This window comes from Carassius gibelio, chromosome A6 (genome assembly GCF_023724105.1).
Source record: "Carassius gibelio isolate Cgi1373 ecotype wild population from Czech Republic chromosome A6, carGib1.2-hapl.c, whole genome shotgun sequence".
Classification (NCBI taxonomy): domain Eukaryota; kingdom Metazoa; phylum Chordata; class Actinopteri; order Cypriniformes; family Cyprinidae; genus Carassius; species Carassius gibelio.
In genome coordinates, this window is record NC_068376.1 from 24,105,411 (window position 1) to 24,124,990 (window position 19,580).

General features: G+C 36.2%; 1 protein-coding gene across 1 annotated transcript in view; it reads right to left on the bottom strand.

Moving 5' to 3' along the window:
• The window catches only part of LOC128015819 (metabotropic glutamate receptor 2-like), a 46,867-nt gene extending 27,658 nt beyond the window's left edge, over positions 1-19,209 (bottom strand). Inside the window, exons 1-2 of the mRNA XM_052600003.1 lie at positions 18,292-19,209; positions 4,365-5,064 (exon numbers count right to left, since the gene is read on the bottom strand). Of these exons, the coding sequence (XP_052455963.1) occupies positions 4,365-4,874 (510 nt within the window). The 5' untranslated portion in view covers positions 4,875-5,064; positions 18,292-19,209. The remainder of the gene's footprint in view (positions 1-4,364; positions 5,065-18,291) is intronic.
• Positions 19,210-19,580: the final 371 nt, after the last annotated feature.

Consider the following 19,580-nt stretch of genomic DNA (forward strand, 5'->3'; position numbering starts at 1 on the left):
TTACATGCTAAACCAAGTGCATTCTGTGTAGGAATGTACATTTCTGCAGCAATATCTGTGAAACAACGTATTGCGTTGTAAACCAGCCGACATCCCTTCAACTTTGATGTACTGTCAAGCCGATGATACATGTTTCAGATTTAGGGGGATGGCGATCTTTGGAGCAGACACTTTAGAACAGCACGTCCATAAATAGCTGCAAGGCAAGCACATGCACTTTTTATGAGAAAGGCCCCAAATACCGACCTCAACCAAAATTACATCTCGTTCATAAGACTCTCTCTCTCTCTCTTGCTCGATCACATGCCCTAAAAGCTTCTTTAGTTTTGCGTCTGTGCTGTCAAAGCCTGCCATTCTTATCACTCCACAGGAAAGAATGCCAATAAAAGAGAGTGGAGTCTTAACACGAGAACCTTTAAAAGCCTGAATCAACCTCCAGCCTGTTTCGGTCGACTCCACGCAGCTACCAGTGAGTTCACACTGCTGTCAAGCATCTCACCTTTACAACCCTGCTCTCATTTCACAGACATACTGCCCTGAACAAAATTTACAGCTTAAAAATTCATGGACAGAGACAAAGTTATCAGCCCACATTGTGAGAAAGCATATCAAGAATGTGGAGTGTATAATGGATTTTTATTCACTCTTACTGTAAAATCCCAGTTTTATTTCTTAAGGCAAAAGCTCAAAAATAATGAGCATAATGAGGGTGTACTGAATAAAAAGCAGGATAATGGTTAAATAGGTTTTACAAAATTCAGAATTGAGCAAATGAAGAGTTAAAGTTCCCTAAAGTTTGGGGTTGGTAAAATTATTATAATAATTTTTTTTGAAAGATGTCTCTTATAAGTGCTTCTCAATAAATTAGAATGTCGTGGAAAATGTTCATTTATTTCAGTAATTCAACTCAAATTGTGAAACTAGTGTATTAAATAAATTCAATACACACACACTGAAGTGGTTTAAGTCTTTGGTTCTTTTAATTATGATGATTTTGCCTCACATTTAACAAAAACACACTAATTCACTCAACAAATTAGAATACTTCCTAAGACCAATAAAAAAAACATTTAGTGAATTGTTGGCCTTCTGGAAAGTGTTATTTTACTGTACATGTACTCAATACTTGTTAGGCGCTCCTTTTGCTTTAATTACTGCCTCAATTCGGCGTGGCATGGAGGTGATCAGTTTGTGGCACTGCTGAGGTGGTATAGAAGCCTAGGTTTCTTTGACAATGGCCTTCAGCTCATCTGATTTTTTTGGTCTCTTGTTTCTCATTTTCCTCTTGACAATACCTCATAGATTCTCTCTGGGGTTCAGATCTGGTGAGTTTGCTGGTCAAGCACACCAACACCAGGGTCATTTAACCAACTTTTGGTGCTTTTGGCAGTATGGGCAGGTGCCAAATCCTGGAAAATGAAATCAGCATCTTCAAAAAGCTGGTCAGCAGAAGCATAAGTGCTCCAATATGTCTTGGTAAACGGGAGCAGTGACTTTGGTTTTCAAAAAACACAATGGACCAACACCAGCAGATGACATTGCACACCAAATCATCACATACTGTGCAAACTTAACACTGGACTTCAAGCAACTTGGGCTATGAGCTTCTCCACCCTTCCTCCAGACTCTAGGACCTCGGTTTCCAAATGAAATACAAAACTTGCTCTCAAATGAAAAGAGGACCTTGGACCACTGGGCAACAGTCCAGTTCTTCTTCTCCTTAGCCCAGGTAAGATGCCTCAGGAGTGGTTTAACAAGCGGAATACGACAACTGTAGCCAGTTTTATTTAGATTTCTTTTTCCTTACATTTACAGTTTTCCATCATGTTTTCTACTTAATCTAATTCAAATTCAGGAATTTATCATGGACATCAACCTTGGAGCAATGCATCGTGGCATGCCAAGGTTGAAAATGTGAATTTTTTTCCTCACACAATGATATTGTATGGATTAAAAAACTAATAGAATATAGCACATAATAAACAGTAGATGTACTTTGATGGTACTTTAGGTGCTAGATAGCCCCTGGTCACAGTGTCCATTGATTTGTATGGACAAAAGCAGCTCAGAAATTCTTCAAAATATCGTATTTCTTGTCCTACAGTATAAATAAAAATGACATAATTTTCTCTTTTTTGGGGGGGGGGGTTACTTCTTTAAAGGAAATGATGTTCTAAGTGGTGGGGAAATGACTTAGGAACATGGAATCCCCATAGACGGCTGCTAGATGAGTCTCACTCACACTAACCCTCCAAAAAAGAGCTCTCTCTACTGCCCAAAGTGTCCCTTAACAGCATGTGGAAAGAAACTGTGCATGTGACATATGTGTGAAACAACCCAACGGAAAACCTGACATGAAGAAAACAGGACGATAAGCAAGATAAATAAAAAACAATGAATAGAGAGCAAAGGAATAAGCAGAGCAAAAACGAGTGGAAGAAGAAAGAAATTTCTGTACAATGATGAAATAAAATATCATACACTCAGCTCTTTCTTGTCTATTTTTCTGCATTATTAATGCATTTCTTGTCCCGGTGCGGGCACTGCAGTAATTATGCTCGTGAAACCTTAAGAATGAACAAATTTCTCTTTCTCCATCTCGGCTGATGACTCATATACTCTAACCAGAGCATGTATCTAACTGTTATGTGTTATTTAAAAGCCTCAATTCATCAGCCAATGCTGTTCTGTTGAGGGGATAAATAATTCACTTGTTATTTGAATTCAGTAATTCTTAAATTGTCAGCTGTACTACTGGTATTTGCAGTGGGTCTTAACAAGCACCTAATTACATGTCACACCAAAAGCAACAATTCAAGAATTTTACAGTAATAACGCAAAAAATATATTTCTCTTTCTCTCTTTCCGATAGCACAGCTGCCTTCTGGTATGAGCGTATAAGAACTTTCAGTAACACTTTATTTTATGGTTACATCTATAAGTCGCTTATTAGCATATATATTACTAGAATGTCAGTCATTTATTAGTGCTAATTAAGCACATATTAATGCCTTATTCTACATAACCTTATTCTACATCCCTAATCCTAATACATAAACTTAACAACTACATTACTCACTATTAATTAGCAGAAAATGAAGAATTTATTGAGAGAAAAGTCATAGTTATTAGTAATAAGCAACTAATAGATGTGACTGTAAAATAAAGTGTTCATGTTGCATTTGTGCATGAATTTTCATAATGTTGGAATGTTGATCAAGTCGATCAAGTTTTTTCAGTGTCACTCTCTCTTTAGTATACTTAGATCTTCTTCAGAGAACGAGAGTGTAATCAAGCTGTCACTGTCTTGATTCCTTAAAGCTAGCATCTGCAGCCCGTCTGCTCCTGACATCCCAGTGAATGTCAGGAAACGCCACATGGTTGGTAGCAAATTGGATGAGCTGAGCATATGGATGACAGGTAGCCAGACATTAGCACTATTCTTGCTCATTAAGAGACTGCAAATTTGTCTTACTAAATGCTGCAGTATGAGCCCACAGAAGTGAGATTTTAAGTTAAAGATATCTAATTATGTTCACTGTTAAGTACTGTATATATATATATATATATATATATATATATATATATATAATACACATAAATACTGTACATTAAGGATTTTTCAGTGACTCTTTCTGCAAGTTACATCCTTGCACTTTTATTTCATTCAAAAAGGAAATAAGTGACTTTCTGTATGAGTGAGCCGTTGAATCATTCATTCACCCGATTTGCTCAATAATGCTCATTAATCTAGCAATAATACAATTAACTGAGGCATTAAATGAAGCATTAAATCCCTCATTCAACTAATTTGTACAAAAATGCCTATTCATTCAGAAATCAATTCAAAACAAACACAAAATTGTTCAGGGATGAAACAGCACATTGTGTTGATGTTGTGGAATGATTGTTGTTACAGAAGCAAAAAAAAGCACCTGTAAAACTTTGAGAAAACAACAACATTATTTTCTTCTTGTTTGCTTAACCCTGTAAAGCGTGGTGTATAAAAATAAAAAATATAAATATGAAAAATTTTAAAATGCTAAAAGTCTTGAAATAATAAATACAATTCTATTAAAAAATAAAAGAGTTTACTGAAACTTTAGAAAAGAAAATGCATGTGTGATTTTGTTGAATATCATATTTGATATTTGATACTTTATAGAGTTAACTGAATTAAACTGCAGGCTTGTGCATATGTCTGAATGACAGCCTTACTGTGATAAACACAATATACATGCAAATGAATCCTCATGCACATTTATGACTTGTTACATCACAGCATATGATCCGATTATCAAGAAATTTAGCTGGAAGAAAACAAACAAGCAGATGAATAAACATAGGAGACGGGGAAACAGTACCTGTATGGATACATCACTGTAGGAGCCTCCAATCACTCCAGAGATTGCAAGTGGAACATCGTCATGGATGGCGTAGGATCCATCTGGGCATGTGTACTCACTATCGTCCACTTTCGTAAGCGAAGCGCGCACAAATTCAAGTGACTGTTCCAGTGCGTACGTGTCTTTAGAGCAAGTGTCCAGAATGTTGGCACCTAACGTTACTCCGGGCAAAATCTGATCATCTTGATTGATCTTGTCCAGGGCTAGCAGCATTGCCTCCAGTCTCTGAATCCCTCTCTGTGCATTGATTCGGCCACAGTCCTGAGCCCCCTCCCCCTTTTGATGAACAGGAAACAGGCCTCCAATCACCAGGTCCCCCTCAATTATGATCTCTTTCTTGGAGGTGTCAGTGTTGTAACCTGGGATAGCCAAAGCTTGGTGTGTCCTGGCCAATAGAAGCAGCAGTAGAGCAAGATGAAGCGTCCAGGAGGGACCGTGACCCCTAAAATGAGTTGACCTCTGACTCATGGTGCTCAAAAATCTGGACACTTTACAGGTCAATCCCTATTTAGCAGTCTCACTTGTTGGAAAGGGACTGGACTCGAGGCGTGCTAAAGGGAAGACTTCAGACACTTCAGTGCGCTTGTAAGCAGTAGTAGGCAAATTCAAGTACCATCGCCATCTTCCGCCTGTTAGGGGAGTTAGTGAAGATCACAATCTGTGGATCAAACAGAGAAAAAGCAAGCATTGGATCCTGCATTGTAATACACAACAACTGCTGTGATTTACTATTGCTCATGGGTTGTTTTTTTAAAGAGAACAGTGAAAAATAAGCTTGGGGACGTGAACCCTAAATAAAATCTCATTTGACCCATGCACTTTCTTTTCTACTTCATTAAAATGGGCTACAGCAATACAATTCGTGCACATTTCTTCACAATTTACTTGGTAAATTGGTAAAATTGTGGATTACACAATCCATCTGTATTGGAACCACATGAAACATTTCCATAACATTATTGTAGCTTTGCTGAATCTGGACAGGGGAATTCTAGTTCCCAATGTGCATTGCGTGGGACTGGATGGGGAGAGTAAATGTTGAAATTAAGAGTTATTTCATGTGTTTTTAAGCAAGATGAAAAATTAGAAACTCATTGATATTTAATGTTCAGCTATGTTGGGATTTTGTAGCTTTTCTCTCATATAGTGGAGTATTGGGGTTATTATTGTGGCGAAGAGTGAAACGAAATTGTGAAAATATGTTGCTTTACTCAAAAAGAAATCAGAAACACAATAAGTTTCCATTTGTTAACTAGAATAGTCACAATGAAATGACAATAAAAATACTTATAAAACATTTCTTAATCTTATGCTGAAAACAAGAACAAATATCTGCCAATGGGCTTTCTATTTTCTAACCTTATTTTATTTTTAAGCCATATTCAATTTTTCGAATTGTCTAGGTATTTTGATGGTTGTTTTAGGCATAAACGCTCTTAATTTTTAAAGACTTAATACTTTAAGTGATTTTGCATTTCAGGTAAATGTATCTAGATTTAGTAATGTTAAGATATGTGTACTGGAAAATAAGACAAAAATACTGAGTGAGAAAATAGAATTACATGTGGTTAAAAACCATTACATCCAACATGCTATAACATGAGGCTAGTGATTTAATTGAATTAGACATGTCTTGTTTTATTGCCATTTATTAAATACCAAATTGAGCTATAATTAAAAAAAGTCATTTGATTAAAGTTCACAATTTATTATTGTAAATATTGTATTGTACTGTACATATAATATGCAATAAATTTTCTATGAACCAAACACATTCTTATAACATCAAGGCAGAAGAACTAGAAGATGGCAAGTACAACAATCTTAAATACCATTGTTTATTGCACTGTTAAATCCAATTGTTTCAAATATTTACATGAGTAATAAGATTCCAAGACATCTAAATCATACAACACATCATTGGGATACAAATCTGACCAGTTAATTTAAAAAAATTCAGTAAGCAGTTACAATAAAAACTAACTAAGACTGAGGGGAAATTGGACCATGAGCATTTGCTTTACTCTTTGCTTATTAGAAGTCGTAAGCCGAACAGACATCTCCAGCTGAGGGACTCAAATGTAATTTGTTATAAAGTTGATATACAGTGGCATTATTTGGCTGCACTGATTTTCTCTCTATCTCTCAGAATTGAATTTCTCAGAATTTCTCTGTTATTCCATCAGGCCGCTGGAACGGACTCCCTAAGGCCCCTTTGCCTTAAGCTTCTGGTTAGTCCATTGAGGGCTTTGTTCACTTGTGTGTGTGTATGTGTGTGTGTGTGTGTGTGTTAGGCTCTCTGCTCAGGGGACAGTGTGACCATTGTAGTGTAAAGCTAGCTCACCTAAACTCATGTAGAGGATCACTATCACACAGCTTGTAAGCCAACAGCTGCTTCACACATACACACACACACACACAAGGATCGACAAACACATCAGTACATAAGCTTGAATATATTTGCATTCAGAAAAACAGTGACCTTAAAAATGCAGTTACAGTTTGCATGTCAATACAGAATGATTTATAAAAGATTCCCTGTAGTAAGCAAACTGTTCAAAAAGGCCTAGTTTTGTTTCTCTTTCTTTGCCTTTTCTCTCTCTGTTATATACAAGCATATCAACGGAGAGCACACATGCTAATTTTACACATACTAAGAGGTGTGGTGTATAGCTTTCGGATGCTGTGATTGATATAATTATGAGTTTTGCAGCCTCAGCTCCTGGAGTGTGTGAGAAGAGTGTGTATAGAGTGACTGCATGCTGAGGTGGTTATTTACAGCTGAAGACCAACGGAAATTCAACGAGTGAAATAAGAAATAAACTACACTGATGTAAACTCTCATGTTCAGTTAATATAAAAACATAAACAACATCGAAGTATAGGGATTATATTTCAAGGGGAGAATTCACGAAGAATGAATTGCACCTGCTGATAGCATCATTTGCATGTGCAGTCTAAAATGGTTCAGCACCTCATTCACTAAAGGAATTATGCAAATCAGGTAACCAGGTCCCAACATGTTTAAGAAATTGTGCTGAATGCAATTTGCACAGCACAGTTCAGCTTGCAGGCCAAGTGGGAGTGCAAATTTGTGGAAGAAGCTGAATCAGTGGCTTAAAATGCAAAATTGTGTGCTCTATATATATGTGCATCCATGAAATGCTTGGATATACTGTAGCACTATTTCCCAATATTTTGATGAATTACGGCTGTAAAAAAATACTTTTTGAAAAATCTCTGACTACTTTGTAAAACAACAGAGGGCTAAAGTGTTGATAATATCCATCAAAATAAATAAATAAATAAATAAATGAATAAAAGTTAGATCAAATGAACATAAACTTCCAGCCAAAACTTTGGAATAATGAAAGAAATATGTAAAAAAAAAAAAAAAAAAAAAAAAGTACACTTTGCTCATCAAGACATTCATTGGATCTACAAAATACAGTATATATATATATATATATATATATATATATATATATATATATATATATAATAATAAAATAGAGACGGTTCTTTTAAATTGTAATATATCTAGCTATCTATAAATTATTCCTAACTTTTGCCTGGTAGTGTTTTTTTTTGTTTGTTTGTTTTTACTGTATAACTATATTATAAATTAGACTATTTCTTTTCAACAGGATGAGTATCATAAACATCAAGTAAAAAAAAAAAGAAAAAAAAAGAAGCAAGAATGACTAATGAACAGCCAAACAAAAGTCCAACTGACCAGCAGGAGTGTTTGGGAATTGGAATGTGAGTGCGAGTGTGTGTGTGTGTGTGTGTCCATATCTCAACAATTTATGTGTTCACCTCACTGAGACACACACTTACTCGTTAGGGTCTTCTCCCTACCCTTTGTTTCCATGGAAACTTGCCAGACAAGAGTGAAAGGAAGGGAAAGTGAGAGAGTGAGCGAGGGGGAGAGAAGCGAGGCTGAAAGGGCCAATCTAGTCTGCTAGGATGGGAGTGGAGGCCCTCCGGGAATTCTTGTAAAGCTGGTGTAAATTGGCTATATCTTTTTATGACATACATCGCCTGAACTGCATCTATTAAGGATTAATACTCACATCCACTCAGTACCATATTTGAGACCGCTGTTCTACACAACAGAATTTATTTGTTGGATGATAAGCTTTTTAAGTAATATCTGATGAGGTTCATTTTAAGATTGCAGTATAACAATAAAGTGCTGAAAATGCCCCATATCAGTGAACAGGAATCAAGCCTGGGGCAAATGGCAAACAAGTGTGGAGTCAGAATGTAAGTATGTGAACACTATAATTGACAGAAAGATGTTTACCGCAAATCTTAAAGGGACATTTCACCCAAAAATGAACTTTCTGTCATTATTTACTTTCTGTATTATTTACCCTCACGTCAATACCAACCTGCATGGTTTTCTTTCTTCTGAACACTAAACTAGAAATTTTGAGAAATGTAAAAACAATGCCATGTAAATATTTCCTCAATATTCTACAAATTATTTATTATAATATTTTTTTCAGATATGAGAAATGTTAAATTAAAATACCAAAGATGCTGTATCTTCTCATGAGTACTAAAACATAAAAATAACACAATGTAAATATTTCCTCTATATATTACTTTTTTGTTTACCAGATATGAGAAATGTTCAATTAAAATACAGAATATGCTGTATTTTCTCATGAGTACCACAACATAAAAATTACGCGATGTAAATATTTCCTCAATATTTTATTCTTTTGTTTACCAGATATGAGAAATGCTCAATTAAAATACTGAAGACGCTGGATTTTCTCATGAGTACCACAACATGTACTGTAAATGCTATAAGCCTTCCTGCATTTGTGCGAACAACTCAATTGATACAAGGCTTTTACAATTGCTTTCCACTAGGAGGAGAGAGATCCGATTTTGACAGATTCAATCAGACATTCAATTCAAGTCAGTTTCTGAACCCTTAAAATCAGTGTGTCAGAATTGACTTTCCATTCCCCTTTTATTGTTAGTTGAGCTTTCAAGAGAAAACACAAAATATATAGTCCTGAGATAGCAATGCAGAAATTATAGTTGATGTGAAATACATTTTAATTTGTTGTAATGCAACACTGAGTATAACAGGATATTCAGAAATAAAACATGCAGGTCATGGTTTTATCTAGAGGGTATTAAATGAGTTGTGAAAAGTTGTCTCTATAAGGCAGGTGGCCAGAAGGGACATTACGAAAAAGAATAATCATTGGGAGCATCAGCCAGAAAAGAGATATTTCAGAAGCAGAGCAATTTTATATATATATATATATATATATATATATATATATATATATATATATATATATATATATATATATATATGATAGAAAATATGATCTAAAAAAATTATTGAAGGAATAGATCACCAAAGAAAGATTTGGTCACCCTCATGTTATTTCTAAATCGGTATAACTTCCTTTCCTATCACAAAATTTGAAACACAAAAGGAGATGCTAAGTAGAATGTTCAAGCTGCTCTTTTCCATAATGAAAGTGAGTAGTGAACAATGAATAATTACTTAAATGTCAGTATTTCAAATAGCTTCCTAAAACCTGGAGTAGAGCATGAGTTGTATGGAGCACATTTATGATATTGCTAGGTGCTTTTTTTCTAAAAAAAAAAAAAAAAAAATTCTCACCCTTTTTGGTCCTCATTTCTTTGTGTGGAAGCGTAAATATTATTCAAAACATATTTTTTGTGTTCCACAGAAGAATGGAAGCAGATATGTGAGTAATGACAAAATGTAATTTGTGGATAAACTATTCCTTTCAGAAAGTAAACTGGATTGTTTTCATGTTGACTTTAAACGGTGTACTTTATTTCTCTTCACCTACAGAGATGTCTGCATATTTACAGTAGAGAAACACCAATTCTCTGTAATCATCGTGTAACTGCGCCGAACTGGAAAATTACATTTACATTTATTCAAATTATGTAAATACATGGCAATTAAAGACCCATAAATTTGTCTGAATATCCGGTCCAATTTCCCCCCAACCCTCCCTACTCTCCACTCTTTCTCCACTATCTTCCGCTTCACCAGATGGCCCCTTCAATTTAATACTGCTGCCTTTGCCAGTCTTCAAAACTGCTCCAGCCAGGCAGTGTGAAGACGCAAGGGAACTGAGAGATGCTGGCAGAGTGAGGAGGGAATTACAGAACGCAAATAAGAGAGAGGAAGGAATGAGCAACATTAAGGAGGAGGAGGATCCTAACTGTATTAATCCATTTCAGTATTTTCATTTTCATGCTGGCAAAAAGAGCAGCATGAATATGGTAATAGCACATCTAGGAGAGAGGTCATCTTTACGTAACCGCAGGGCAGAGGGAGGAAAAGGTAAGAGAGGAATTCCATACAAGGGCTCTTCTGCACTGATTAGAGAGGAGAAACTATGTAAATGAATTTCAGGCCACATTTTAGATGACAAAAAGGACATTTCCAGGAAAACCGGGGGATGTATTATGCTGCACAATTTTATAACAATCCAAGAATCCCTCTCAGCGCTAACCTGTTGCTTTATTTAAAGTGGTCCACATCACTCGTCAGTTAAACTCTAAATCATCATTAGATTCCAAATGCTAAATTTTAAATTCCATTTGCCACAGTTAGTCAGTTTCTCCTCTACATTTGGGCCACTGCTGTACCAAGACTGTCCTGGCAGTGATAAAGCTGAAAACAATAAACTGACAGAAGTACAACTTCAATTTCTGCTAATCGCTGGATTGCAGTGCAATTTTCGACAAGCTGATAAATGTATTTTTATTTGTAGCTCTAAACCATAAATCCAGTTCGAACAACTGTGTGTGTGTGTGTGTGTGTTGGTGAGTAATACCACAACCCAGCAGGCATGCTATTTGATAACCATCCAACAAGTTGGTGGCTGCTGTCCAAATGGGGTTTTAAACACCTTACTCAGGGCCCTTTGAGCAGCCACATCATCAACCACAATTTGAAGGGGAATTGCAATCAAGTGTGTACAACTGCTCACTCCAAGGCACCAAAACGAGAGTTATGACAATATAGACAAGGATAAATGCACGGAGCGCTTTCTGGAAATCAGACCAGGAAACAATCCAATGATTCTCTTCACTGATAATAAAAGATATCTATCTTTAAATTAAATATTTTTAATAAACTACAGTTCTGCTCTACAAAGGCAAAATACCTTACATTTTTCCAGCAAAATTTATTACAAGTAGGGCACTAGAAATCTGGCAATTAGATGTTTTAGTAAACTTGATTTGCACCCCTATTTTGAAGTTACTGCACTCTGCCTTTTGCAATGTCTGCAAAAAATGAGAAGTCATACCAAGTCAAAAGGTATTCAATTTCACTTCATATACAATATTTGGTTCCTGATCACATACAAATTTTTTTTTTATAGTAACACCTGTATAAAATCTAGTGATCATGGGCTATCTCACATTATAACATATAATGTGACTGTATTAATTGTTATTCTGACCGTAACAACCAGACAAACGGTTAAACATCAGTGGATACCATTTTGCAACCAATGTATTTGCAATGTTACTAACATAATAGGATGCAAGACATAGTCTAATTGCATCAAACTAAATAAAAATAGCCTAGACTACAAGGATGACTTGTGGATTGATGTGAATGCCAGTAAGTAGGAATAATGCTCAGAATGCTTGTGGATTAAACATCTCTGATGACGTTCATTGCATGGATTTTAAATGTTACTGATTTTATGTGTGCTCATGCTGCATGCTACGCTGTCACAGCATTTGAGTCCACACTTGTGCAACTAGAAGTTTGCATTACTATCTGCATAAAAATGAAAAAAACACCTTCAATGATTATTTACTATTACTTGTTGCTAAATTATCTTGTTTAGAGTGCTTTGTTATATGGAAAAGTTAGATTGTGATATATCTAATTTGTTTGTCTAATGAAGTGCTTCAATGACAGATATATGAAAGTACACAGGTTACACCATAATTTAAATGGACAGATTTTAATGGACAGTAAAACATTGGCAGAATACCATATAACCCCAGGCCATCACAGTAACTTCATACTAATGCACGGTTAAACAAAGGCAGAGTACCGTAACTCCATTTGAGCATTACAAAACAAAGTCAAAGAGTGGTAACTGGTGTTATAGATGGTTTCATCGAGCGCACACACCTGGACCTAAGTTAACTTCCGGTCTGTGTTGTATATCGGTCTGGCTGCGGTGCCTTCAAACGCAGTTAAAGTTAAGGTGGTGAGTAGACTGAAATTGGACTCAGGTGGTTGTGATGTGGGATGTTTTCCATACATTTATTTATTTGTGGAGACTCGCCACGATTTTAAAACCGATCGATTTTCCAAAAAGCTTTGTTGAATAAACATGAGCACGTACTGCACATTTAATAATAATTCCTTACATTTATATGTTTAAATATCAAAACTGTTGTTAATGATTCTATTTGGAAGTCTACCGGAAGTTAAGTTAGGTCCACAAAAGCGTGCATGTGCAGTAACGTTTGTTTATGTTGTTGCCGTTGAAACCGTCTATACAGTTTTCTGCCTTGGTTTCTTCTTGGCTTTGCACTGTTAACAAGTTACTGTTAAGATAACTTAAGAAGAAGCAAATAGATAAAGAAATTATAACTAACTAAACAAACATTTACCAAATATGAAATAAAAATTTCCAAGAGTGACACAAGCAGATAATGGAATAATGGCCTCTCCTTATATTCACTGACTATTATGTTCATAAAAAGGTCTGAATGGGTCAAGCTGGAATCAACTGGAGTTAACAACTCCCTCAGTCGGACATAACTCTCAGTTATTTCAAAGTCCACAGGAACTAAAAGCCTATGAGGAAGCCAATTTCAAATGGTAAGGACTTAGAAAAAGACTACTAGTAATAATAATAGAGCTTAATCGGATTAGTAATTTAACATGGATGAAAATTAGGCGGTGAGGGATAGATTAACAATTTTAAAATGGCACACACTGTATAAAGGTCCTAGATTATGTAATTTTGTTTAACTTTCACAACTTTATGGAGTTTTTTGTCTACTTATTTTTTTATTTCTGAATCACCCAAAATGACCGGGATTTGGCTTTTGCTTTCTACAGTTGCCAATCATTATTGTGTGTATTGTTGTATTAAAGTCCTGCGCAATTGTTTTCTTAATCCTGCACCCTCTGAAACTTTGACCATTATAGCGCGCTCCCGCGATTTTTGTGTCTAGTCCCACAAACATTCATATTTTGCATATAATTTTCGTGCATCAGTGAACAGCTACCAATATGCAGAGAATTTAAATCTCTTTTGAATGAGCACTCACTTTTCACTTTCGATTTTGCGATCACAATGAATTTTCACTTCTACAGTAGATGAAACTTGCTGTTACATTTGGCTGTTTGAATGAGAGAATGTTTCAAGGACAATAGAACTGACTTTAAAACCTGTTAAAATACTTCTGAATAGACCCTTTTTCAGCTCAAAATATTGTCACAGTGGGACTAAAAGGGGCTGCAGTGCAAGTTGAGATGATTTATGATATCTGCTAATATAACAATAAAACAACATACTTTACCAGTTCTCCTTTAAAGCTTTAGAAGGTGAATATTAGTTTAAAAGAGAATCAGCTTACTGACATCTTCACATGAGGTGCTTATTATCAGATCATATTAAGAGACAACTAATGATATCCATCCAGTGCAGTGTGGAGACGACAGGAAACTGCAATTAAAACACTGTCAATCAAATTCCCCACACTTCAAACCTGTGACATCAACTGCAGAAAAGATCAAGAGATTGCTTAGTTGCAAAATTGGATTTTCACTCAGATTTGTAGCTTTATGTATTTGCATGCATTTGTGTGTGTGTGTGTGTGTGTATATATATATATATATATATATATATATATATGACTGAGCAACCTCTTCATCTTTTCCGCAGCTGATTTCAAAATATATTGTGTATATGCTTCTTTCTTTGTCTCTCACTCTGTCTAATTACTGTCTGTAGTGTCATTTGCAAACACAAGGACTTAAGGAAAGCTTCTTCTTTGTATTCGATATGGTCTCTCCCCTCCTTCTGTTAACCTGTTCATTATTCATGTCCGAGTCACTGGAGACCCATGAGCTGCTGCATCCAGGGTTTCCCTTCTGCCTTTAAACACTTTAATGCAACCCTAATACATCACATTATGTATTTATCTGACACATACTCTCAACACACATATGGTCATTTCTCTCTAATGGAAAAAGTACACAGCACAGAGCCACTGGGATGAACCCCCACTACATGTCCACCTTTGGTTCTAAGTATTTGCATTTGTTTTAGATTTCCACGCTTTCTCTCAGAAGTACACAAATATTTACGCACGTGCCCTATTGCACAGATGCACAAAAGACAGACAGATCCTCCTGTCTCTTTGCACGAGTCTCTCTTGGGATCTGCACGGTCGCAGAATTTCTCTGTAAGTCTTTTACCAGATGCTTGACAAGAAACACACACCATCTGCTTCTGAATGTGCCTGATGCATTCCAGAGAATCTTCGGATTACCTCAGACTGCCATAGTGAAAATGAAGACATTTATTATTCATACAGCACTTTTACAGCAAAAGTTCAGTCAACAGATTGGTGACATTAAAAAGCTGCTATATGTTGTAAATGGCATATTGTAAATTGCACTTATCAAAAATCATTGATTCAACATTGAATTAACGTTAAATTGATCTTTGCTATTTGGGATAAGTGGGTTATATATATCATTCAGTTCTCACTTTGTCCATAAAGTTTAGCTAATAAAACCAAACTTTATTACACAATTAAGCGATAAGAGTGAATTAAGCTGCCTCATTTCATACAACAATCATTTAATCAGTTAATCATGTAGTAGTTTAATAAAATGATCTGTGATTTTCAGGGATGAAGATGTGATAAGATATCTGTTTAATGAAAACACTCACTCAACTGTCTTGCCCATTGTCCTCTTGTGAAATTAATTCTGTCATCGTTTATTCACATTCATGTTGTTCCAAAACACTGAGATATTTCTCAAAATATCGTATTTCTTTTTATTCCACGGAAGAAAGAAAGCCATAGACATTTAAAACGACATGAGGGTGAGAAAGAGAAAATCCAAACTCTTCCCAGAAAGATCTCCCAGCCCTGACAAGACTTAAAGAGAGACCTTCTTCCTGTGAGGTGACAATACTCCCATTAAGTCACTGTGACACCCCACTTTACACCTCCATTACTTTTACTATCTTTGTTGCTGTAACCTATCAGTCACTCCTGTAGCAGATTAATCTCTCAAGAGGTTAATCTATTTCCAGCCTAAGACACTTGTCAGCATCTGTGACTTATCCCACCACCATAAATTATTCACCAAAAATGCTTGTTGTCCAGACTAAAAAGCCATTAGTTGAACTCTGTGTTAGCAATCTTGAGTTTTATTGTCGATCAATTTTCAATACGGCTGTGTTACTCGCAGATAAGGACTTTTACATGCCACGCCGGTGATAACAGCTTCATTTATCTCTCTCTCACTCCTTCACTGTATTTCTCTTTTGCTCTATTTCAGATTTCATATATTCAGAAAATCTTAAAACTGAAGCAAAATAAATGCAATCCAATTGGTCTTAATCAGTAAATAAAAAACTATATATATATTATTATCCAGCTGTGTAACTAATAACATCCAAGTGAAAGATATAGCACCAACATGTCATCAGCTGTGGTCATTTTAATTAGCTCAGCATCAAGAGCTTTTCTGGAGCATTTCATTCCTTGGTAGTGTGACTGACGCAAACAATCAACTACGGGAGGCAAGGCACTGTCAAAAGATCTCTGGGATAAAGTTGTGGACAGGCACAAGTCAGGAGATGGATACAAAAAAATGCAAAGGCTTTATCAATGCAGAAGCACAGAGAAGTATATTATTAAGAAGTGCAAGGTATCTGAGAAAACACACGTGGACCCTCCCTGGATCAGGACATCACTTCAAACTGGATGAAAGGGTCAGGAGGAAACTGGTCAGAGAGGCTACCAAGGCCTACAACAACTCTGCAGCAGTGCCACATGCTGTCACGACTGAGCTTTGCCAAAACACACCTTGAATATTCTGAGGCAGATGAGACTAAAATTGAATTATTTGGCCTCAACACTAAATTATATGTATGGCGGAAATCCAATACAGCTCACTGTTTAAATAACAGCATTCCTACAGTAAAGCATGGAGGTGGTGATATCCTGCTATGAGGTTGTTTCTCTGCAGCAGAGACTGGAGCACTTGCCAGGATAGGAAAAATGGTTTGGGCAAAATACTGTCAAATTTTTGAGTAAACTCTGCTGCCCTCTGACAGAAAGTTGTCAATGGGAAGAAGGTTTACCTTTCAACATAACAATGACCCAAAGCAACTTTGGGACAAATATTGCAAAGTCTATGCAAAGTTAGTAGAGACAAATCCCAACAGAGTAAAGGCTGTGATGAATACAAAAGGTGGTTCAACAAGATAGATAGATAGATATTGCTTGTAACTGTGGTGAAGTAAACATCTGCTGAGTATTTTGACATATAATTTTTTGATTGTTGAATTAAAAACCCAAAACTGCAGCGGGTCAACCAGACTCACAAACACTGGCTGAGTAACAAAAATATGAACACCACACAAGGCTTAATACATTAATTTTTTAATTCAATGCATAGATGGGTCAAAAAAAAAAAAAAAACACAAAAAACACCTTAATGAATCAATGATAACCGTATGATGTCATTTTAGGAGACAGCAGACATGGTCAAACCTCCACACTGTGATATTAGGCTGACATAGCCTGATATGACCATGATTTCAAACAATTTCAGAGAGGCAGCAATCAAAACCCATGGCATAACACCGTCTGCTATTATTGTGATTCGAGAGAAATGTTTAACTTGAATGGGGCACACACAGCCCCAATAGCATAAATAAAGTAAAGATAAAGAAAAACAAATTCCCATACCATAGACTGCAAAATTATAACGTTTGCGGATAAAATGCATATTCTAAAGGCAATAGTCTTCTGTCTGAATTTGTTCAAATGATTTATCACGTAAATTTAATAAAAATGCTTACAGCTTATCTCACATGTATAAACGAGAAAGAAACATTGCATTATACGCTTAACTTTATGATTCATTGTATGTAATTGATATTAGTGTCTTAATTCTAAATCAAATGCAAATTGTTATAAAGCAATACGTTAGAAAACTGTAAGACTTCGTAATACGACTCACGAAGTTTCAGGATGGTGTGAAATGTCGACAAGCTTTGAAATTAAACCGTAAGCGACTTTAAAGTCGTTTTGATTCGACACGTAAACCGTCAACAAACTTGTGATATGTTGATCTGAATCTGATTAAATATACCCACTGCTTTTTCACGTCACAAACTGTTGAACATAGATGCAACAAGCCAAGATTTTTACAGAAATGCAGTTGGAGTAGTGGGAGCAGGCTTTCAATACACCCAGAGATGCGTTTCCAGACACACCCCGGAGCGGAGCGGGAGTGTTTTGCTATTCAAAGCGATATGTGAAGAGATGTTACCTGTGCGATTGCTCATCTGATGTGACGCTTGTGTTGCATTTTTGAAAACGTCTCCCACCGAAAGACTTGTGCAAATGAAAAAAAAAAACAAAAAAAAAAAAAAACGCAATGCTTTTTATTTTAAAGAGGACATTTGTTGTTGTTATTATTTATTTATCGTGTCAGGTGTCAAAATGGAATACATCTTTTTAACCCTTAAGTTCATTCCTGCCTGTTTCTGTCGAACTAACCGATCTCCAGAAATCACATATGAGAAATTTAGATCAACAGATAAGAATCAGACGAAAACCATCTTACCTGACCTGTCCAGTTCACCTCTCATCGACAGATTTCTGGCGGATCTACTAAGACATTCGGTTAAAAGTCCTTCTATTCTCTTCGTATCCTTGCGGACAATTTCGTATTACTCTAATGTTGCATTTAAAACATATAGCTGAATTCCAGCAGTGGAATCCAGGATTCAATCAGCGGGTGAAGTTTGCGTTGAGCGCGCGCCTCGGAGAAGCTGGGCGCGCTTGGAACTGTCCGTGGTGCTGAAAATGCGTCGCGCGCGTCATTGGATTCCTTGAGATTTTTTTTTTCAAATTTTGACTCCCTTGACTTTAAAAAAATTCTTAAAAGCACTAAAGAATACTAGCTTCACTATGCTTACAACTTTTCTAAGTATTACAGAGCGTTAAGGAAATGCACATGAAAGTGTCAAAGCATAAGCCGTTAAAATGCCAAATTGACGACTATAAGAGCGCGCGTGCATGTTCTGATAGGATTACATTTGCACTGATTTGGTGTCTAACCCTATCAGATGAATTCCTTCAACTGAAAAACAACAAGAAAAAGTGGACATGTATGCGTCTCCAATTCACCGATCTCTGGCACTAAAACATCTACAACGGCATGTCTAACCAGTAACAGAAATGATCACTGACCGCATATCGTGAACTGTCGAGACAACTATGCTGACAACTTGACTCAGTCAGTCTGTTCTAACTGCTCCGCGAGACACAGAATATGTAACTATGACGAAAGACGTCAGATTGTGTAGAATTTTTTAATTGGCCAGACCAGTCTGCGACGGCTATGTATTAAGGTTGGCTTGTCAGAATCACACATTATGAGATCAATGTCCCATTTCAGGTCGATAGACAAGTTTCAACATAACACGTGTGAAAAGCGAGCGCGAGGGTACAAGCTCCCGTGAGAATTTTCTCAAACTGAACATAGTTTGCTTGTTGACCCTTCACGCATTGAGCCAATCATATCCAATCTCTTATCAATGTCTTAGAACTTGCGAGAGACTATATGCTTGCAAAATCACCAACGTCCTGAAAATAATAATAAAAAAGATTAGCCTACTTAAAGATGGCATATTCCTCGATGGATCCTAAACACGTAAATGACAGTAAATAATAGATTGATATACAATAGAACATGGTGTGCAGTGAGCAGATTCAGAGACCATTTAAAGAGGAAAGAGTTGTCCCAAAAATGAAAGTTCAGTTATTTACTCACCATCATGTTTCGCCGAACCCCAATGCATTTCTTTCTTCTGTGGAACAGGAAAGGAGATGCCAGGCAGAAATGTTAGG